Source organism: Gorilla gorilla, chromosome 9 (assembly GCF_029281585.2).
Source record: "Gorilla gorilla gorilla isolate KB3781 chromosome 9, NHGRI_mGorGor1-v2.1_pri, whole genome shotgun sequence".
Classification (NCBI taxonomy): domain Eukaryota; kingdom Metazoa; phylum Chordata; class Mammalia; order Primates; family Hominidae; genus Gorilla; species Gorilla gorilla.
Genome location: NC_073233.2, coordinates 50522899 through 50547562, shown reverse-complemented (window position 1 = coordinate 50547562; position 24664 = coordinate 50522899). Strand labels below are relative to the sequence as shown.

The 24664-nt window shown below is 37.4% G+C and overlaps 1 protein-coding gene across 4 annotated transcripts in view; it reads right to left on the bottom strand.

The window, feature by feature from the left end:
- The window catches only part of EXT2 (exostosin glycosyltransferase 2), a 148150-nt gene that overhangs the window by 61165 nt on the left and 62321 nt on the right, over nt 1–24664 (bottom strand). For all 4 annotated transcript variants that reach the window (XM_004050977.4, XM_063711080.1, XM_019037230.3 and 1 more), the window contains one exon: nt 11678–11809. In XM_004050977.4, coding sequence (XP_004051025.1) covers nt 11678–11809 — 132 coding nt within the window. The remainder of the gene's footprint in view (nt 1–11677; nt 11810–24664) is intronic.

The window sequence follows — 24664 nt, the reverse complement described above, 5'->3', positions numbered from 1 at the left end:
AACTTATTTGAGAAGATAGAGAATAAGAACTGGAAAATCACTATTTGGCAACCACTATAACAACTGATTCAGGCAAGAATCACCAATGGATGCTAAAATTCTAGTGGGTGAAAGTTTGAGGAGTAACAGGATATTCACATAGTCTCAAAGTAGTTCCCCACAAGACACATAATAAAAGGAAAAGTAGTAACTTGACATGACATTGGAGAAACTCCCAGAAACCTGTGATCCAAGTTATCATCACCAGTAATAGGACAAATTGACATCATGTGTTCTCCAATATGATACATTGAGAACACATTACTTATATGACACTCCTGTCAAAATGCATAATTTCAATCTCATCATGCAAAAGCATCAGACAAACCCAAATCAAAGGATATCTTACAAAATAACTTACAAAATAATAAACCCAAATCAAAGGACGTCTTACAGAAAGACATGTGCTCTTCAAAAATGTCAATTTCAGGTAAGAAAAAGAAAGACTGAGAAATTGTTCTAGACTTAAAAAGGAGGCTAAAGAGACATGAATGCAATGCATGGTCTTGGATTTTCTTTTGTTCTAATGGACATTATTAGGATAACTGATGAAATCGAAATAAGGTCTACAGATTAAATAATAATCTTGCACCAATGTTTATGTCCTGACGATTTCAATCACTGCATTGTGATTCTGTATAAGAAGTATTTAGAGATAAAGGTGCATTACATCTGCAACTTCCAAAAAATTCAGGGGAAAAATACACATACACATGTACCCAGAGAAAAAGGAATAAAGCAACTGTGATAAAAGATAAACAGCTGAAGAATCTGGGTGAAGAGTACACAGAAACATTTAAGAAATCTGGGTAAAGAGTGTACTATTTTTAGAAATTTAATTCTGAAATATGTCAAAGTAAAAAGTTAAAATTTAGAAAATATAGTTTTTAGATCAATTTAAATAAACAAAATATAGATAGGTGGACAATAACCTACACGGCAAAGCAAAAAAAAAGCTAAACCTTCCAAGGATAATGATAATAAAACTCAGAAATTGGAGATACTTGGTATCCTGGAGGAAGGGGCTCTGGAAACAGAAATAAGGAACAGTTGGTGTCAAGATCCCTTAAACTTAGCACTCACAGGCCAACCATCTCCCTGTTATCCCCACCCCTCAACCTTGACAGGAGAAGGGAGGTTTATATTCTAGAAAAAATGATTGAGGGAGATTCCGGACTCAGAGACCCCAGGCACAGAAAGCAGGGTGAGGCACCATACTAAATATAACAGATTAAATAATAATCTGTACGATGAAGGATGAGAACCCGACTCCTTCCTCTATTCAGCTCCCAAAATACCTGCAGCCCAGAATTATTATCCATCCTTTCCCCAACCCCCAAAACAGAAAGATTATTCTCTGATCAATGAGCCAGTCCAAGAGAAATAACCCATGGATGCCAATACTTAGGCAATCAGGTCCCCATTCTCTTAACCTAAGTGGAGCCCATTGCTTGACAAGCCTTATCCATGTATACAGAGCTTCCAATCAGCTTTCAGTGCTTCACTCTCAAATAAGAGCAGACTGCCAATAATCATCAGGTATTTGAAGAAAGCTTCCAATAAGAAAAATAGCAAATAAAAACTGAAAAAGGAATTCAAAGAAACCAAACAATAAAAGGAGCTGAAGAAAACTAAAAACTAAAAACCACAAATAATATCTTCAGAGAGAAAATACTCCAACTTTAAAACAAAATTAGGAAGTTATAAGATTAACTAGAAGTCCAGAAAAAAAACTCTCAGATTTTAAAAGTAAACAAAATATTAAAAATCAAAAGAAAGGTCAGAATACAAAACTGAGAAAATATCCAAAAAATTAGAAGAAGACCGAAAGATGGTAAGATACGAAAAACAGGAATCAGTCTAGCACATTCGTCATCTATGTAACAGACGTCCCATAAAGAAAAGAGAAAACAGAAAAATAAAATAATCAAAGAAATAAAATACAAAAATTTCTCACAACTGAAGCACATGGATTTCCAGTTTAAAAGGGTCCAAATCAGTATCCAGCTAGCAGAAAACACCCACGTCAGGGCGTATCATCATAAAATTTTAGAACATAGAATTTGCCAGGAAGGAAAAAAAGGTTACAAAGGTCACACAGAAGGACCAGGAATAAGAATGACATCTCACTTTTTGAGATTAAAATGAAAAACTTAGAAGATAATGGAGCAATCCTTTCAAGATTCATAAGAAAACCCACCTCAACCAGAATTCTACACTAGCCCAATTATTAATCACAAGTGTAACAGAATAAAAAACTTTTATTTTTTTTTTTGAGACGGAGTCTTACTCTGTTGCCCAGGCTGGAGTGCAATGGTGCGAACTCGGCTCCCTGCAACCTCCGCCTCCTGGCTTCAAGTGATTCTCCCACCTCAGCCTCCCGAGTAGCTGGGGTTACAGGCACACACCATCATGCCCAGCTAATTTTTGTATTTTTGTAGCGATGGGGTTTCGCCATGTTGGCCAGGCTGGTCTTGAACTCCTGACCTCCGGTGATCCGCCCGCCTCGGCCTCCCACAGTGCTGGGATTACAGGTGTGAGCCACCGCGCCCAGCCAGAATAAGTAACTTTAGGACATGTAAGGTGACAGAAAATGTATCTCCCTTCATCCATTTCTTAAGAAGCTTTTGGAAAAAAATAAACCAAAACAGAGAAAGATGTCACAATATGGAAATAAAAAATCCAACAGAGCAGAGACACAAAGGGAATTCAGAGTGTCACAGTGAACTGAGAATCAGGATGACCACTGCACAGGAGACCTGGAGAGCAATCACTGCAGACTGGAACCGAAGAGAGGGGCTACAGGAGAGATGACTCCAGAAAGAAACAAAAATCCTGGACTTCACTTGTGCTTGATCATTTTATTATTTTGTTTGGGAATCCAGGAAAATTAAATTAGTGATAGGAACATGGAAAATTGTGGGAAAAAACAACAGGCATTTATTAGCTCTCTGGAAAATAGAAAGCTGTACAAGAAAGAAAACAAAATCCTTGTTTACAACTTTGTTCAGTTGAAAACAACATTTATACAGCTCTAATAATGCATATAATAAATACTACTTTAATGAAAAATGATGACACAGTCATAATGGTAAGATGGAACAGGAGGAGTGTACAGGGGAAGTAGAAACAACAGGAGAAAAAGTGCTAACTTGAAGTAAAAAGAGGTTTCTGAGTAAGAAATTTAAAAACAGCATTAATGGGGAAATAGGAAGAAAGTATCAGAGAAAAGTTAGAGTTAAAAGCAGTTACTCCTTGAAAACAGGCCCTAATTTTCATTCTATGGTTTCTTTTACTTGAATTTTTAAGCCATACATATGTGTTAAGCTGCACTATTTTCTAAAACACAAAACCAAGAAATATAGCTGAGGGGAAAAAAAAGGGAGAGCCAAAAGTCAAGAATCAACCTCTGGTTGAAGCAATGTGTAAAGTTTTCTAAACTGCAGCTGTAATGACCCATTTATTAGAAATTTACACTCAAATATTAATCAATTGGGAGACACATAAAAAATTAATCAATTGGGAGACACATTAATCAATTGGGAGACACAAAAGTCAAGAATCAACCTCTCATTGAAGCAGTGTGTAAAGTTTTCTAATCTGCAGCTGTAATGACCCATTTATTAGAAAATTATACTCAAATATTAATCAATTGCGAGACACATAAAAAGGACAGAATATTAGAAACGGAAATAAAATTCATTATCTTGAGGTTATAATACTTAATTATCACATTTCCCTGGTAACTTCCATTATTGAATCATTTAAGCAGACCTCAAGGGAGAATTACAATGGCCCCTGAAAAAAGGGGAAAGGGAATTTGATGTGCTAATATAACTGATAGTCGGTACATGAAAGATTACTTTGCCAAAACATTCAGTATGTTCTTAATTAATCTGCTGCCAGATCAAGCTCCCACGGACTCTGAAAAACTATTCTACTCACTGCCCTCCCACAAGCTGTGTGATGTAAGGAAGCAGTCAGGTTTTGATTCATGAAAGCTAGAGCCATAAAAGTGAACTCTAAGTAAGCAATGAAGGCAGGACTGCATCCAAGGAAACAATGTGTGTAGATTCATTCATCCAGCACCACCACTGGGGCTGCCATGCAGATGTGTGTTACACAGGCACATTAGTTTATCTCTGCTACAAAAGCTCTAGTATGCTCTTCTGATTGACAAGATCATCTTAGCAATATCCTCGAGTCCGTCTTTTCATATTCTTTATCTATCCTCCCCATCTGGATCTGGCTTGTGATTTTCATTTTCTTTACCATTTTCTATCTGACCATCAGAATTGGCCAAGTTCTTTGCTTGGGGCCCCAGATCAAGCTCTCTGTATCTTTCTGCATCTCTCCACCTGCAGACCCAGTTCACCTTTCCTTATTCCCTGGCTGCTGACATCCTGAGACTTTCTAGCTCACTTCCAAAGAAGTAAAAGGTACTACTCAAGGAAAGGTCTGGAATTTAGGGTAGCATACTGGATCACTTGTGCAAACGTGATCCTATAAATGTGATACCTATAAAAACAATAGACTTCAAAAAGCTTAAACTTACCTTAAATTCAAGCTAAAATTTCTAAATTCCATACTTTTTTTTTTTTTATCATATCTAGGCAGTAGGAGGAAGATGGAGAGAATAAGCCAAGAAGGCCTCCTGGGGGGCAGGGTAGGCTTTCAAATTCCAGAGAAACATTCCACAACTTACAGGGTGCTGAGCTGAGTTACACAGACTGTTAACCTGGTATCTTTTCAACTTAGAGTTCTGCTTCATACATCCGAGCTAGTGCTTCTTCAGCTTGCAGAGTGATTTATTGCTTGTTAGTGTTTATAGCTGAGTGATATTTTCAGCTGCTTGTACAACCACAACCTTTGTGAGTGAGAGCCACCGTCTGGACATCTAAGTATAGGCAGCCCTGAGTTTTTCATGTAGCTGAGACAGATTTAGTCTGAACCCAGCCTCTGGATGCCTCTAATCCAAGCCCCGCAGGGTTAAGAGGAGGAAATGGATGAGGAGAAAGGAAGAGCCTTCTCCAGGGAGTGAGTTAGGACACTCACAGTGAATGAAATCCCACATCAAAATATGGTCCCTAGACCAGCAGCATCAATATCCAACACTTGGGAACTTGCTAGAAATGCGAATTTTAGGTTCCTACCCCAGACCTACCCAATCTGAATCTCAGGGTGGAGTGGCAGCACTCTGTATTCTGATGCTACTAAAGATTGAGAACCAGTGCCCCATGGCACACTCTACCACATTTTGCCCACAGCTGTGATTTCTGATCCCCCTGGGTGATTCTTGCCAATCAAGTGCTCTTATGCAATGCTCTCATCTGGCTGATCCCTTGCCCTTTCTATCTTCAAAAACTAGAGCTACACTGAGGCTTAGAGGAAGTCCAGGGAAGTATCTAATCCTCATCTGAGGCTTTGATTGCAGTGAAGTTGCCACTCTGGCTAGATTTCATAGAAAAAGCTCTTGTTTTTCAACCTCATTCTTATTCTGGGTATAATAATTCATTTTAAGATGCTTCCCCATTTTTCTCATCAATTTTTGTCAATGGCCATAAGAACCCCTACTCTCTTCTCTTTCTGTTTTAAATCTGGTAAAGTAAATGCAGAAAGGAAAAAAATCTGGGGTATCTTTATTAGTGTTACCTATGATAGCAAACTTGGAAAAAAAACCATCTATCAAAAATGTAAATAAAATTATAACATTGATAAGATGCAGTACAATCTTTTAAATCACATCATAGAAAAATAACATGGGAAAACACTCCACTCTACATAATTTTCAGACTATATTACATTTAGTTTTTAAAAAGCTGTCACTGAGAGGACATAGCTTTGGTGACACATGAATTCACCGTTTGAAGCTCACTTGTCTCAGTCTCTGTCCTCCTACATATGTTCACATCTGGCAGAGAACCAGAAGTAAAATGACGAGGGTGTCCAAGGAGAACCCTAGCTATAGAGGCTAGCCCCAGATGTGCGGATGAAGGTCTGCCAAGAGGCAAGACCAGAAATGACACCAAAGTTAGAAGTAATATAGGATATTTAGGGAGATGACAAAGCTTTGCTGACATTTGCAAAAAGGAGAGAAAAATAAAAGCATGAAGAGACTGAAAAGGCATAAAAATACAGGCAGCCTTAACATGAACAGCTAAGAAAATTAATATAAAAACATGCACACTTCCCCTCATAAAGAACCTTAACTTGGTGATAAATTCCTTTCAAAAAGAATTCCTTTCAAAACAAAAGGTCAATCTCTCCAATTTAGACAGGCGTATTACTTTAACATTATGTCCAAGTTTTACTGTGTCAAACTTTTTCAGGTTCTGAGGGTGTGGTGCAACGTGGATAATGTCATCACCCTAGTTTTACAGATAAGAGTGACAAAGCATCTAGTGACATGAATACTCTGCAAGGCCACCTCTCACTGTCATAATCATCGACACACGTAGGCCTTTTTTTTTTTTTTTCACATTAAACTAAGGCAGCTGCATCTAGCCAAAATATGACTCTGAACTCTCACCTCTCCTTCTCCAGTCTGAGCAAGCTCTGTGCATGGCTGGAGACCCTAAGAGTGTATCTCTGAAAACCCCAGACCACCCCTTGATTTACTGACCAAGATCCACACCTACTCCCACCTCGGAATGTCAGACATCATAAATTTGATGGAATCTAGAGAAGAGACTCCCCTGCAGGTTGGGCTCATAGTAATCTCATCTAGAGTAGGTTAAATATTTCTGAGGGAAGAGGAGAAGTTAACTATAAATAAACCATCGCTATTCAGGCCTCCCATCAGTTGCTTTCACTGAAGATGCAGAAATGTATAACCCACTGCTTTAAATCAGGGCTCTTGTCACCTGAGCTAGAAATGTGATAAATACCAAAGTATCCTAAAAAGGATTATTTAAGAAAGAGTTAAAAATATACAGAGAATATATTTTCCAGTTATATACCTTGATTTATGCTTTTTATGCTTATGTTATTTCTCAAATTGTTAAGAGTTTAGCACTTTGACCATTCTGTCCTGAATTAAAACATACTTATTTCAAAACTGCAAAATTTCATATTCTATTTTTCCTAGCCTACCTATATTCTTATAAAAAAGAACTAAATTCCAACCCTTTATTCTTATTAAACATCTCTTAGAGCTTTAGATAAAAGTATAAGATAAAGTCCCACTATTGCTGTACTTTCTGTCTGGGTCATGACCAGACAGAATTCTTTATGAATTCGCCTGCACCGGTATGAATTCTCCTGCAGAGGAACAGATGTAATATTTTTCATCTCAAGCTTATACCATTTGCTTGGAACAGTAGTAACGTTTCAGCCCAGAGGAGGCTCAAAGGCTCCCCTATAATTCCATAGGCAATTCAAGATAATCTGAGGTAGAAGACCTGAGTTCTCACTTGTTCACACAACTTGCCAATTACATGATCTTAGATAAGTCATTGGGTTAGTCTCATTACAACCACTTTACAGATGAGAAAACAATCTACCACTCTCCCTACCTTTCCAGCAGGATGTGTCTTAGATGACTCAACTCCTAGTCTGCCAATCTTCCTCCCTCCTTCCCTTTCTCCCTCTCTCCATCCCTCTTTCTTTCCTTTATATGTCAAGATCTTCCTGTCTGAATTAAGTTGTCCTAGGTATTATGAGAAACACCAAGGTCAGAAATGGCCTTAAGGTGCTTAAAACTTTACAGGAAATTCTACTTCTATACATGTTAAGTGATGGAAAAGAAACACAGACAACATGCTCTAAGAGTCACTTCCTGCTGAAGGGGTTGAGAAAACCTCCCGGAGAAAGAAGTTTACCAGCCAGCTGCTGAAGCCTGTATAAATCTGCAGATGATGGGGAAGAAAGGTGTGCCAAGGAAAAGGCTAGCAGCCACAAAGGCACAGAGGATGAAAAGCAGGGGCACACAGAGGAAGGATTGAGTTGTGCTGCCAGAAATCTAGAACTCTCTGAAAGAGAACAGGAAAAAAAAAAGAAAAAAGAAAAAAAAGAAAAAAAAAGAAAGGTAGATTGTGGAGGGCCCTGCCGTTAGACTGAGTTTGGACGCCAATACCATCCTCACCCATGACTCCTCATGCAACCAAATTCCCTATCTGGATAAACTATACAGTATACCTCAGTCTTCTGAACTTCTCCCTCACTTACCAATTAGAACAGTCCATTTTTCCAGATACCACTCAAATGTGTCCTCTATTAATTTTCATCTGCATTTCTCAAACAGTCTACTGCCTCCAGTCTGGTCCCACTGCCATGCATCATCCATTCTCCACACTAAGATGAGACTGACCCAAAATGCAATCTTATCACATTACTCCCTTGTTTAAAAGGCTTCAGTGATTACTTGTTTCTCACAGATAACACTCCAATGCCTTATGTAAGATACACAGTGTTTTATGATCTGGACCCTCTCCAGGCTTCATCCTCTGCCTCTCCCTCCCAAGCTTCCTTCACTGTTGCCACACTGAACTCTCTGAAGTTCCTTAAACTACCAAGCTCCCCTGTCCCTCTGTATCTTTGAATTTGTTGTTCCTTCCGGATGGAATCTTTCTTCCTTTCTCTGACTAGATAATACCTACCCTTTTCTTTTAACATTCAAATCATGATTTAACATTGTTCTGGAAGTACTAGCCAATGCAATTAGATAAAAGAAAAAATAAAAGTTTCAAATACTGGAAAAAGGAAGCAAAATTAGCATTTGTAGATATAATTGTATATCTAAAAATATAAGAGAATCAACTAAAAAAAGTAAACAACTGTAGAGTTCAGTAACAGAATAGTTGCAAAATTAATATACAAAAGTCAAAATGTGTCTGTACACAAATGGTAACCGGTTAAGAACTATAAGATCAGAAAGTATTCTTTAATTAGAGTATAAGAAAAAATTTTAAATCTAAGAAATATTTACCAAGACTTGTAAAGGAATATGTATATGTACACAAATATATATATATAAAATGTAAATTCTACCAGAAAGACAAATCTTTCTTCTAGATAGAAAGATCCATTGCAATGTAAGTTTCCCAAAGGCATGGTTCCTTCTCTGCCTTGTTCATTCAAAGTACCAAGCACCCTGCCTGGAACAAGGCAGGCATTCAACAAATACCAACTGAACAAATAAATGTCTAAAACAATCTAAAAGTGCAATGTGATAACAATAAAAATACAAATAGAATTATCTGAGAAAACTCGACAAAGATATCAGTCTTTCCCTTGAAAAATACACATGAAGATCATTTCTCACCTATGAGATGAGCAAAAGTTCAAGTACCCAGCATTACTGAAGACATGGAGAACTAGAACACCCAAATGTTATTTGTGAAACTATACATTAATATAGTCTTTTGAAAGGGCAATTTGTTAATATCTATCAACATTTAAAATGTGTATTTTCTTCAAGCAATTTCTTAGTTGGAATTAATTCTGTAGATATGTTCACATATTTATGTGTAAACATATGAAAGTATGCCCCTTGTTACTGTTAGAAAGAAGAAAAAAAGGCCGGGCGCGGTGGCTTACACCTGTAATCCCAGCACTTTGGGAGGCCGAGGTGGGCAGATCACAAGATCAGGAGATGAGACCATCCTGGCTAACACGGTGAAACCCCGTCTCCACTGAAAACACAAAAAATTAGCCGGGCGTGGTGGCGGGCGCCTGTAGTCCCAGCTACTCGGGAGGCTGAGGCAGGAGAATGGTGTGAACCCAGAAGGCGGAACTTGCAGTGAGCTGGCATCGCGCTACTGCACTCCAGCCTGGGCGACAGAGCGAGACTCCATCTCAAAAAAAAAAAAAAGAAAGAAAGAAAGAAGAAAAAAAAAGAAAGCAGTCTAAATACCTATCAATAATAGACCTATTACATACGATATACCCAAACAATTGAATACTAATACAGCCATCCTAAAAAACTGAAGGAGACCTATATGGAATAAAACAAAAATAGGTCTATGATCTAGTGCTAAAATAAAAAAGGCAGAAAAACATGTTTAGTATAATCCCATATATGTTTTAAAACTACAAAATTATGCTTACATTCTGAGATGTTACCTTTGGTAATGGAGTCGGGGAGATAGAAGCAAACTTCACCTCAAGCAAAACAAAAAGATGTTTGCTGTTGTTTTTACCATACGCACATACTGACTTCCTCTCAGGCACTCCCTCTTCAGGAAGTGTCCCAGTGAGGAGAGATGCCTGTCCCCTTTGCATCCACAGCACTCAGTACACCACTCCACTCCACTACAGGACCTCTACATTCACAGCATTACTTGCTAGCTTCCCAAATCAGCGGAGAGCTTCTTTGAAGGCAGAAACTGTCTTCTTTTTTCTGTATTCTCAACACCTCTCAGAGTGCCTAAAACCCAGTAACCATTTCAAAAAGGCTGGATGAAAGAAGGAAGAAGGTGGGCAGGAAAGGAAAGAGAAAAGGATGGTCCTATATGAAGATTAACCAGGTAGCCATATACAGCACTATTTAGAAAAGGTAGAATCGGGGCCTGGCACAGTGGCTCATGCCTGTAATCCCAGAACTTTGGGAGGACAAGGCAGGTGGATCACCTGAGGTCAGGCGTTCGAGACCAGCCTGGCCAACCCTGTCTCTACTAAAAATAAAAAAATTAGCTGGGCGTGGTGGCGGATGCCTGTAATCCCAGCTACTGGGGAGGCTGAGGCAGAAGAATCACTTGAACCTGGGAGGCAGAGGTTGCAGTGAGCCAAGATCGCGCCACTGCACTCAAGCCTGGGCAACAAGAGCGAAACTCCAACTCAAAAAAAAAAAAAAAGAAAAGGTAGAATCGGGAGACAAGGAGGGCTGAGAGGTCAGAAAGAGAGAGACAATTAGAACGAAGAATGGAGAAGAGTCTAGTTCTCTTACAGGAATGCCTTGACGTCTGTGAGCTGGACAGCCAGGTTCACTTCAGAGCAGCTAGGAAGTAGTAATTTCCAGCTCCAAAACTTCAGGCATTTTCAGTGAGAAAGAAGCTGTGCCTAGAAGCCACTGCCACAGTTTCTACAATGACACATGGGCCTTGTGATTCCTCCACACAAGGAGGAAGGCCCAAGAGCAGCTTCTGACTGCTCCATCTCTTTGTTGGAAGTAGCTAGAAGCCTCTGCCACAATCTTGAGCAAATGACTATAGCAATCCGTAATGCCTCTAGATCACTTCTGCTTATTATTTTCCTTACAGAGTGTTGGAAATATTAATTGAGGTAATACACGTAAAGCACTTAGCACAGTCCCTGGCAGAGAGTAAGCACTCAAAATACAAGCTATTATTATTAAGTTGCTTACAGAACTTTTTCAAAAGCTCTAAGCATTACAATTGCAAAAGTCACCAGGATGTCTTTGATTTCCAACAAGACCCATGCCTCCTTACTTATCTCTGCAATAAATAGACAGTCTTTCTAAGCACATTTAAAACACACTGGAAGCTGCTGCTTCCGTATTTTTTACTTTTGTCAGTGTTTCAAAATTATGCTGCCCTTATCAGGCCCCAAGTATAAAAAGCACACTGTCATCTTAGAAAGCTAGAATTTAAATAACCTTTACAATTGTAGTACATTTTTCCTTCCACCCACCCTGACAGCTGGACCATGCCTCATGTGGCTAGCACTGGAATTCACTTACCACAGCAGGAGGGTCATTCCATTCTTCATAGGAGATGGCAGCATACGGATAGATCCGGTCATTGATAATCTGCAGGGTGGCCAGGGCAATGGCTTTAATTGACTGGAAGTATGCTTCCCAGAACCACCGGGCCTATAAAGAAAACAATGCTGTTTTAAGTGAGCAAGCGAGACAGAGTGGGAAAACTAGATACTCTATCATAGTCAACTCTGGGTTTGGCTAATTCCTTTATTCCCAAAGTTGTAGGGATGGGGGTGCCTAGGGCATATGCTCCCTGCTGTTCAAGCCAGCTGCCATCAGAAGTTGGCATTTATCAAATGCAGTCAAAATAAAATGTTAGCAAGTGAAATGCACATTGGATTCAATTAAGATAGAAGATAAATTATGTGATGATGGGAATATCCATGTGTTATGGCAGAGTTTATAGTATTTTGTCTTATATAACATAAAGCGCACAAATCTTGTGTACAGCTCAATGAATTTATACATATGTACATACTCTTACAATTAGTATACAGATAAAGATATAGAACATTCCAGCATTCCAAAAGATTCCCTCATGCTATTTCCCAGTCAGTATCTCATCCCTCTAAGAATAACCATTATGCTGATTACAATTGTGGTGTCTGCTCTTGAATTTCATATTAATGGAATCAAACAGTATTTACTCTTTTGTGTCTGATTTGTTTTGCTCAACACTTACAATATCTAAGTCAGGTTATGGTATCAAGGTTATGCTGGCCTTAAATGAGGTGGAAACCATTCTCTCTTTTTCTGTTCTTCGAGAACTTTTATGCAAGATCAGCATTATTTCTTCCCTGAAAGGTTTTAGAGGAATTCCTCAAAGAAGCCATCTGGGCAAGGGTATGGGTGGGTGGATTGGTGTGTGTGTGTGTGTGTGTGTGTGTGTGTGTGTGTGTGTGTGTGAATGTGAACGTTTTAAATTATGGATTAATTTTCTTTCATAGCCATAGGATTATGCATGTTTTTCTGTGTGTATGTCAGTTTCATAAACAGTGTTTTTCAAGGGATATGTTCATTCCATCTAAATTGTTAAATTTATTGAAATAAAGCTGTGCATTCACATCCATTTAACACCTGTAGAATCTATTGTAATACATCTCTTTTCATTCCTGATACTGTTGTGTTTTCTCTTTGTACTCGATCAGTCTTAGTAGAGCTTTATCAATTTTGTTAATCTTTTTTTAAAAATCGACTTTTGATTTTGCATCATAATTCTTTCTATTTTGCTAGTTTTTGTTCTGATTTTATTATTTCCTTCTATTTTGGAGGAGTTTAATTAATTTTGCTTTTAACTTCCTAAAATTAAAGTTTAGATCATGATTTCAACCTTTCTTTATTTTTAATATAGGCATTTAAAGTTGTAAATTTCCCGCTATGTGCTATTTAAGTGCTTCCCACACATTTACATATCATTTTCATCATCATTTAGGCAAACAATGTTCTAATTTCCTTTGTATATTGTTTAATTTCCAAATATTTTTATTTTTTCTATTTATCTTTCTGTTACTGATTTCTACTTTGACTGCACTTCGACTGCGCTGTGGTCAGAGAACGCATGTGATTTCAACACTTTGCAATTTATTTAAACTTGATCTATGGTCCAGCACATTGTTTATTTTTATAAATAATCTATGTACACTTAAAAAATGTATATTCTGCAGTTGATGGGTATAATTTTGTTTAAATATTCTATATCCTTATTGGTTTTTGTCTGCCTGCATGTGTGCCTATGGATTGTGTGGGGTGTGTGTGTATATTTATATACATATATATGTAAGTATTTCAAGTTTATAAATATATATTTCAAATTTGTACCCTCAAAGCTTGTCTATTGCGAAAAGCATATACAGGTTGAGCATCCTAAATCCAAAAAACTCAAATCTAAAATGCTCCAAAATCCAAAACTTTTTAAGTGCTGACATGATGCTCAAAGGAAATACTCATTGGAGCATTTCAGATTCCCTAAAATCTAAAAAAAAATCTGAAATCTGAAATACTTCTGCTCCCAAGCATTTTGGATAAGCGATAATCAATCTGTTACTGGGTTTTAATATATTATCTCATCCAAAAATATTTGGTTCCTAATTACAAATATAGTCGATTTATACTTAATTTACATTACTGATACGGCTGAGTAAATGTATGATCATTCTATTTGTTTCCTATTTATCTCTTCTTTGTTACTTTAGTTTTTTCTCACCTTTAGAATTGATCAAAAAATTTTTATTATTATTCCACATTTTTGTTCTTCGTTAGGTTGCTAGTTATTTAGTCTTTTGTTATTGTTTGAGTAGCTTTCCTAACAACTACAGTAAACATCATTGCTTTATTATATTACATCTCAAACTAACGATTTTATAATTTATCAGCTCTCTCCTATCTGCTGTGCTATTATTGTCAAATATTTTTCATCTACATATTTTAAATCCCACAAGACATGTTTTATATTTATTTATTTTTATTATTTATTTATTTATTTATTTTTGAGACAGAGTCTCACCCTGTCACCCAGGCTGGAGTGCAGTGGCGCGATCTCGGCTCATTGCAACCTCCACCTCCCAGGTTCAAACGATTCTCCTGCCTCAGCCTCCTGAGTAGCTGGGATTACAGGCATGCACCACCACACCTGGCTAATTTTTGTATTTTTAGTAGAGATGGGGTTTCACCATGTTGGTCAGACTGGTCTCAAACTCCTGATCTCGTGATCCGCCCGCCTTGACCTCCCAAAGTGCTGGGATTACAAGCAAGAGCCACCGTGTCTGGGGACATCATTATTTTTTAAAGTAAATTTTCACCATATATTTACCCTTTCTTTTCTTAATGCATATCTGAACTTCCATCACATATCATCTTCCTGCTAATTGAATAATTTATTTTGTTATTTATTTCACTGTAGAATTAGTGGATGACTCTTTTATTTGTTTGAAAGCTTCTTTTTACCCAAATAATTTTTGAAGGATACTTTTGATAGGTAGAGAATTCTAGGTTAGCAATTTTCTTTCAGAACATTCAAGATATACTTCTACTGTGTTCTGGGTTCATCCAATTTTTCATTAATAAATCAGCTGACAATCTTACTGGTGCACCTTTGAAGACAATATGCTTTTTATTTCTGACTGCATTTAAGCTTTCTCTGTCTTTGGCTTACAGTAATTCAACTATGACATGCCTAGGTGTGGCCCTTTGTATTTATCCCACTGAGGATTGTAGCGCTTCTTCAATTTGTGGTTTGATGCTTTCCACTGATTTTAGAAAACTTTCGGCCAATATTTCTTAAATATTATTTCTGTTGCACTCTCCTCTTCTGAGACTCCAAATATAAATATATGTGAAATACATTTCACAATGTTTTCAATATAGCTCATGTATCTCTTATTCTCTTTTCAGTATTTTTTCTCTCTGTGCTTCAATCTGGGTGTTTTCTACTAACTTTTCTTCTGGTTCAATAATCTTCTAGCCCTTTTTCTTTGGTATTTAAACTGCTATTAAACTCATGTATTAAATTCTTAATTTCATTCCTATATTTTTCAGTTCCAGAATTTCCATTTGATCTTGTCAAAAGTAGATTTCATATCTTTGTTGAAATTGGAAACCATCATTCTCAGTAAACTATCGCAAGAAAAAAAAACCAAACACCGCATATTCTCACTCATAGGTGGGAATTGAACTACGAGAACACTTGGACTAAGGAAGGGGAACATCACACTCTGGGGACTGTTGTGGGGTGGGGGGAGGGGGGAGGGATAGCATTGGGAGATATACCTAATGCTAGAGGACGAGTTAGTGGGTGCAGCGCACCAGCATGGCACATGTATACATATGTAACTAACCTGCACATTGTGCACATGTACCCTAAAACTTAAAGTATAATAATAATAATAAAAAAGAAAGTCTCCTTCTTTTCTTCTACTTTCTTGAACATAATCAGTTTTTGACTGATAAACTCCAATATCTGAGTCACCTGTGGATATCTTTCTACTGTCATTTTTCTCTTCATTTTGGTCATTTGGTCTCAATTTTAGCACACTTCTTAATTTTTTATTGGATGGCAGACATTCTGTTTAAAACCTGTAGAGGTTCTGGATGATTCAGATTATCTTCCTCCTAAGACTGTAACTTATTCTTTTGGCAGGTGTTAAGAGTACAGTCAGGCCACTTTAATCCTGTCAGAGGTCCTGTCAGAGCCCTGTGTCAGGGCTAGCTTATTTCAGCTTTCCCTTATGCTTAAAGTGTGGTCTTTCTGAGGCCTCCAATTAAAGCCTGGGTTATTTGTATTTGCCAGGGCCCCTCTACCTTGGCAGGCCTTGAATACCAACCTCTCACCAGCACTGTATATGGCTGCTGAAATATCTGCATTGCTCACTACATTCCCAACTGCTGCTTTTTACTAGGATTCTTGGAGTCTTGCTCTGATCATGTGTACCTTAGGAGTTGGCAAACACCCTAAGGGAAGATTACAAGCACATTTTTCACTTTCTTCCTTGTGGTTTTCTGTCTCCTGGGATTTTGTGTTTCAGATCCCAAATACTTTAATAGGCCCTAACTCCAACCTCTAAGTCCTGTAGGACTGCTGCTTTCTGCTGGGACCCCATACTCTTGGATAGAGAATTGGCAAGTACCGTCAGAGAAGATGCCAGAGTGACTATGTAGCTCAATTCCAAGTGCTTTCTTCCTCTCAGGAATGGTATTCCCTCAAATACTGTGTTAGTGGTTCTACAATGCCTGTAAGCAGTTGTTTTAAATAAACTTTTATAATTTTTTCTTCTTTTGGCAGGAGGGTTGCTCCAGTATCAGCTATTCTTTCCTGGTCCAATATAGTCTTTTGAAAGAAGGCAGTTTCTTATCCGAGCAGAAGTTAAACTCAGTTCCTAACAAAAGCAGGATGCTAGTCTATATGATCTCTCCAGCTTCATTCAGATCTATGATTCCACTCAAAACCAGAGGCTATTTGGATTTATACAAGGGAGTGAACATGTGAAAATTTAACATGGGGAAATTGTAAGGATAACCCAAAAGGGTGAAGGAAAAAGATACTTTCTAGTCTAGATGTGCTTACTCTGCTTCTGTTTCCTGGGCAAGTGTTCTATCCATGAGTTAAAAGCCTAGGGTAACTTGAGTTATGTAACTATTATCATCTCCACTAACTAATAAGAAGAAAGCAAAGCATGCACAATGAGAATGTCTCCTACTCAAAGAAAAGCTGAAATACAGATTTAGCTTTCAAGGGTATCTGACTTTCTCAAGTTGTCCAGAAGTTGGTCATCTGGGTACACAGCTGGCTGCCTCCCTGCTACTGCTTCTTAGATATGCCCTATTCACTACAATCTCAATCCTGCTTAAATTCATGTTACTGCTTTCTCTCCTATCATCCAGCCAAAATGTTTACATTTTATGAGACCTGAAATAACCCGTCTTCCTTATGAAACCTTTACTGATCACCTTCTGTTATCACCAATCTCCACTTACTATGAAATCCCTTAGCCCTTACAGCCTTTGCCATACACATTAGTTGTTATATACTGTTCTATAATTGTTTTTCTGTTGTTTCAGAGGATTACTTTTTTCTCTCCAGCTAGACTGTGAGTTCCTTGGAAATAGGTATTGGTATTTTAAAAATCAGCATCCTTGCAAATGTTAGTGTTCTACCTGCTGCAGAGCACTTTTATATTCATGATTTCATCTGCTCTTCACAACCAGCTTGTCACTTATTTGGGACAGTTTCATTTTATAAATGAGGAAACTAAGATACAAAGATATTAAGGAGCAGAATCACAATTCAAATCCATGACTCCTAACTAAATTCAGACCTTTTTTCTACCCCATTCCAGAGTAAGAGCACCAGCACATAGCAAGTTTTAGAAAATCGTCCTTTTTCAAGAAACTGAAAGGTGTAAAAATTTACAAAGCATCAGGCCAAACATAAACACATATATATCCTGAATATTTATCTCCTTTTCTACCCAACTGGGTCTATCATCATATATTCTTTTAAGTCATATTCAAATTAAACCACATTCCAACTTAAGCATTCCAAAGCTTTATGCTCACATATAATCACAGTGGAGATAGCAGCTTTTGGGATTTATAGAAAACAATAATTGGTAAGAAATCCACCCAGGACACCAGCCAAAGGCACAAACGCACAACTGAACTTCTAATTTAAGATGTCTCAAATCATCTCACCCTGTCCACCAAATTGCAATTCACTCAGAAAGGAAGCAAGTTTTGCCAATAATCATAGCTCAAGTGTCTCAGCCTGGGGATAAGTGAACTTCTCAGGCTTAATTGTTTCTGCAGGTCTTCTGTAATACCTTGAAATGTTCAGAAGGTATTATAATTTATAGCCCCTCCAGGGCTTAGTATAGCCTGCTTGTCCACAGAGAGGAAGGAGTTTTCAGCTACGCTGGCAATGTACGAAAGCACCACTATTCTCATCCAGAGAGCAAATGCAAATAAGTGCTTATTATGGCTTTTTCTCCCCTAAAACATGGTCCACATTTATATCTATCTTAAAAGTGTGAATGAGAGATTCTTCTGCAGCTATGCAAATTCCCCAGTCACTCTAAACTGTGGAAGGTACACAGTTGAAGAGTTAGGTTACAGGTGAATAGGTCATACCAATATAACCTTGAACAAAGCATTTAAACTTTCTTGGTTAATCAGATTCCACGGTGATTTTGTTTACAAAACACACAGATTTCACAGCATAAGAACTATATAATTCCTAGGATATTTTCAAACATGAGAATTATAAAGCTCCTCTAGGGCAGGGACTGGGCCAGCTTAAAACTATCATGGGCAAAATGGAACTCCAAATTGAAACTGCTATTTCAGTTTATACATCAATTAAATGTGATTAATTTCTTAATTTTCAGTAATGCAAAGGCAATGGGATTAGCAATAATAAGTATTTAAGAGAAGCCAGTGTGGCATAGTGGAAAGAACAACAGTTATACAGCATCTTGAGCAATTTTAAGTTACTTAACCTCTCTGTTTTTTGAAATAAGAGAAAACAGCCCACTGACAGAAAATAAAGCTGTCAACAGAACCTAACTCAAAGATGACCAAGATGAAGGAACTATTAGACAAGGACTTTAACTATAATTAATATATTAAAGGATCTAGTGAAAAAGGTAGACAACTCGCAGGAACATATGGGAATTTTTGGTAGAAAGATGGATAATATAAAAAACAGTCAAATAAAAATGCTAGAAGTGAAAAAACAGTATTATAGATGAAGAATTCCTTTGACAGTCTTAGCACACTAGACAGAGCCAAGAAAAGAAAGAGAGAGCTTGAAGACAGAACAATAGAAATTATCCAAACTGAAACACAAAAAGAAAAAAGAGTGGGAGGGAAAAATCTAAAACAGAGTACTCTAGAACTGTAGGACGATATCAAACACTCTAATATAGTGTAACTATAGTCTCAGAAGAGGAGAGAGGGGGAAGTGGAGAACAAGGCAGCAGATGTATTTAAAGGAAAAAGAGCTAAGAATTTTCCAAAATTAATGAGAAAACAGCAAAACACAGACGCCAAAACCCAAGAGAACCAAGACAGATTAAATAAAGCATTCACTTGCTCCCTCAAGAAGTTTAAGAAACAGCTGCACTGTTAAAAAGGCAAATCTTCTCCCTCTTAGCAAATGAGGAGATTCAAGAGATCCGAGCTATAGGAAACTTTCTCTTAACACACTAACACTGGCAGAACCATTTATTTCAGGTGAACAGCTGGAAAATATTTCCATGCATCACGGATTTATTTTTCAAAGCTGTGTCTGAAGATAAGCCTGAAAACTTCCAAAGAGATTCTAAGCCTTTCCAAATACACATGCCAAAGGCTAATTATTCCTTTTCATTTGTTTGCTTTAACAAAATAGTAGCAACGAGCATTCCCAACTTTCCAAAGCCCTGTGTCCAACAGGCTCTTTGGTGCTCACTGTTCCTTTTGACAGCACAAGAGCAGGGAGTCTGGTGTCCTTCCTGGACAACCTCATAACAGTCTGAAGGTCCCAGAGATAGGCTCTAATAATCTTCATCTGACAGCTCAAAAAGCTCAATAATAAGGCCAAATTATAACCCAAGCATCCTTACTTTTAGTTTAGAATTACTGTAAGCAAGATTTTTTTGTTTATTCTTTTACATACTCCATTTTCATAAATATAAGAGTTACCTGACAACTAACTTAAAATTAGAGGGAAAAAAATATCAGCAAAACCCTTTAAAGGCACTTCTTGTGGACTAGAGGTTTTTGAAGACATTTACTATGCCCATGTTACCAGTTTCTCCAGAAGAGCAGAGGAAGTTCACAAATATCTGATATCCCTTTAACTTGGGGATCCAACAAATAGCAATTAATAGAACTTACTTTCTTTAACATAAAAAGGGATTTTGAAGCAAAAAGGTTAATATACGTGGGATTTATCCACATACTAATCATTTTCTTTACTTAAAATATTTATTTTGTTAATTTAGTTGTGTGTAAAACACCTTGCCACATAAAACATGAGATGGCTTTTTTTTTCACTTCCTTATTCATGAAGCTGTTTTATTTGCCTTCTCCACATGCAACTCCTGGAAACATGTTTCTGTTAATCCAGTACATTTTCCCAGCCCCACCATCTTCACCTATCAGTTACATAAAGACAGTAATTTAGGAACCCACCCATATGGCACTTGCTGAAAGTTTATAGAAAGCCACACACAATGGTTCACCTAACTGCAGCAAAATTCATTTTATACGTTTTTGGTAGGTTTCAGTATTTTTCTATTTCTTTGCCATGCAAAGTGGTAACTGCTTTTTTTGTTTGTTTGTTTTTTGTTTTTTGTTTTTTTGAGATGGAGTCTCACCCTGTCCCCCAGGCTGGAGGGCAGTGGTGCGATCTCGGCTCACTGTAACCTCAGCCTACTGGGTTCAAGCGATTCTCCTACCTCAGCCTCCCGAGTAGCTGGGATTACAGACGTCTGCCACCATGCCTGGCTAATTTTTGTATTTTTAGTAGAGATGCGGTTTTGCCATGTTGGTCAGGCTGGTCTTGAACACCTAACCTCAGGTGACCTGCCTGCCTCAGCCTCCCAAAGTCCTGGCATTACAGGCATGAGCCACTGAGCCCAGCTGGTAATTGCTTTTTTAACTTTTTATTTTGTAATACTTTTAGACTTAGTGAACAGTTGCAATAGTAGCCAGAGAGTTCTCAAATATCTGGAATGCCCCTCATCCAGCTTCTCCTAATGTTAACATCTTACATCACCATGGTACAATTATCAAAACCAAGAGGTTAACATTGGTACAATTCTATTAACCAAACAACATACTTTTTTTCTTCTCCAGATTCCCAGTTTTCTCCTAAAGTCCTTTTTCTGTTCCAGGATCTAATCCACGACATCATAGTGCATTTACTTGTCATGTCAGCTCAGTCTCCTCTAATCAGGGACAGTTTCTCAGTCTTTCCTTGTCTTTCATGACATTGACATAGTTGACAGTACTGGTCAGGACTTTCATATAGAATGTCCCTCAATTTGGGTTTATCCGATGTTTTCTACTTATTAGATTGAGGTTATAGATTTTGGAGAATACTACAGAGATGATGTACCCTTCCCTTCACACTCCATCAGGGGAACATATGCTACCAATATGACTTATTAAAAGTAACGTTAACCTTGCTCACATAGTTAAGGTGAGGTCTGCCAGGTTTCCCCACTGCTAAATTACTACTGTTCCCATCCCATAGTCTATGCTCCCTAGAAGCAAGTCACTATGTTCAGTCCATACTGAAAGGGAGAGTAATGAAGCTTCACCTCCTGGAGGAAGAAGTATCAAAGAATTTAGCACACTATTTTTAATGTACTTTGAAAGGATTAAAAACTATGAAATTGTATTCACTGAATATTACTTTTTTTTTTAAGAGCCAGGGTCTTGCTCCATTGCCCAGATTGGAGTATAGTAGCTATTCACAGGCACGATCATTGCACACTACAGCTTCAAACTCCCAGGCTCAGGTGAACCTCCTGTCTTGGCCTCCTGAGCAGCTGTGGCTAGAGGTGCATGCCATTGATCCTGGCTTACAATTTTTTAACACACATAAAGTATGGCATTCTGTCAAAATCTTTAAACTTATGGGGATTTGTGGCTGGAGAAAAATATTTAAATGTTTTCTTTCCTCAGTAATAAGTTCACAGCAATAAAAAATCTGACATTTGCCTTAAATGTTAAGTTGAAGCCTGCTAACATATCTCACCTATTTAAAAGTATATAGCCACTTTTTATATTTAAAATCTTAGAGATGAAATCTACTGAGACTTCAGGTATTTCCAAAATTCCAACTGCTTCTAGTCCCACACTTTAATTTTATTTTGATGTATATGCCAAATTATCATACAAAAATAAAGTAAGCATCCAACTTAATGTGGAAAATGAAACAAATCCAAGAAAATCAGTAGAAGCAATTAACGAATAAGAAAATAGAAAAAGGAAACAAATGTGAAAATAAATCCATGAGCTTTCCATAGACTGGCTAAGAAGGAAACCCTAAAGAATCAGCTAAAAACCTATCAGAACTAATAAGCAAGTTCAGTAAATTAGCCAGCTACAAAATAATTTGTTAAGTAAATAACTAAAACAAATACCCAGACCCTTATATCCCAGCAATACCCCATGAGAGTTTACACACACACAATCAGTAGCAGAGCTCTTCCCATTACCCCAGCTTCTCACAGTCCAGATTATTCTTCATCCAAAATCCATTCAATATCCTTCAAAATCCGTTGCACTTAACATATCTAAACTTCTCACCCACTATTTTCACCATGCTTCTGCTAGTCTAGGCAAGTCACTTTCTCCACTGGCCCACAAACACATGATCATTACTCTGTTCATGGTATTCCCTTTTTCTGGAATGCCATCTTCATGTTCTTCCATCTACTAAAATCCTGTCTGGGGGTTTCTGGTTTCCAGTATGGCACTTAATAAGCTTAGAAGTCACCATTCTGTCCTAACACAAGTAAAAGGCTGAAATGAAAAAATCAACACCTTTTCTCCAATCTATCAAGCAAATGAGGTCACATCACAAACAGCTGCCTTGGAAACTGAAGAGATGGGCAGGTGAATAGAGAGAATCACAACTTACTGGAGCACAAACCTCTCCAGGAACCAGTGCCAGCGTAGGAAAACCTTAACTGTAATTGACAAATTGCTGGAGGCTCAGTGTGGACAAGTCTGAGAGTTTAAAAACTCCAGGGAAACCCAGTCAGGGAGGGAGATAGGGGCATCCCCACACTTCCAGAGTTTTACCTCCAGAATTTGTTCAACCAGTTTCTCACATAGAATACTAGAGAACAACCCCTTGGTGCTTCTAGAAAGGGGAAGGGAAAGTAACCATTCTGAAATACACCAGAGCATTTTGTTCTTAACAAGATTTGCCCTCAGGAGAAACTATTTTACAAGAGCCTAACCTGTTAGGGTTTTATCAGAGCCTATCCTATTTGTGGGAAAGGAAATAACCAACTCCAGCTGGCTCTAACCTTCCACATAAAAGTGAGGAAATACCCAACTCTAGTCCCCTGTAGCCATCCTGTCCCACCTAAGCAAGGTTGGGGAAAAACTGAGAAGCATTTGTGAAGTTCACAGTCCAGTCCTTCCCCCGACACAATACCACCATACCATTGAAGGCCTATTTCCCAGAGTTCCTTTCACCCAGTACTTCAACAAAAAATTACAAGGCATATTGAAAAGCAAAAACACAGTTTGAAGAGACTGAGTAAGCATCAAAACCAGAATGAGACATGGCAGAGATGCTGAAATTACCAGACCAGAAATTTCAAACAATTATGATTAATATGCTAAAGGTTCTAATGGAAAAAGCAGACAACATGCAAGAACAGATGAATAATGTAAACAGAGAGATGAAAATTCTAAGAAAGAATAAAAAAGAAATGATAGAGATCAAACACACTGTAATGAAAATGAAGATGGGCTCATTATTAAACTGGATACAACTGAGGAAATAATCTCTGAACTTGAGGATATTTTAACAGTAACTTCCAAACCTGAAAAGCACAGAAAAAAAAAGACTGAAGTAAACAAAACAGGATCTCCAACAACTGTAGAACAACTACAAAAGGTATAAATACATGTAATGAAAATACCAGAAGAGGAGAAACAGAGAAAAGAACAGAAGCAATATCTGAAGCAATAATGACTGAGGATTTTACCAAAATAATATCAAGATACCAAACTACAGATCCGGGAAGCTCAGAGAACAATAAACAGAATAAATGAAGAAAAAAAAAAAAGAACGAAAGCAAAAACCCTAAAAATGTTAAGAAAAGAAAACCCAAAAAACCCAAAAACCACACCTAGCATATCGTATTCAAACTTCAGAAAATCAAACATAAAGAAAAAAAATCTCTATAGACGCCAGGGGTAGGGGAAAACACCTTACCTACAGAGGAGCAAGGATAAGAATTTCATCTGACTTCTCCTAAAAATCATGCAATAGAAGAAAGTGAAGTGAAATATTTAAAGTGTTGAGAGAAAAAAACACACACTTAAGAATTCTGTACCCTGCAAAATTATCCCCCAAAGTGAAGGAGAAATAAAGATTTTCTCAGAAAAAAAATTGAGGAAATTTGTCAGTAGCCTTGCCTTGCAAGAAATGTTAAATGTTCTTCAGAGAGAAGGAAAATGATATAGGTCAGGAATTCAGATCTACATAAGGGAAGAAAGAGCATTAGAGAAAAAGCAAAGGTCAAATAAAATTCTTTATTTTATTAAAATTAAATTGATTTATTAATTTTTAATAAAAATAATTTATTAATTTGTAATAATTAATTTATTAAAATTAATTGAGTTAATTAAAAATTAAATTAATCTATTAAAAATTAAAAATTTTTAAATTCTTACTATTTTGGAAGGAATCTTTCTTTGAGCAGCAGGTCTCGATAGTGGGCTTAAAATATTCATAAA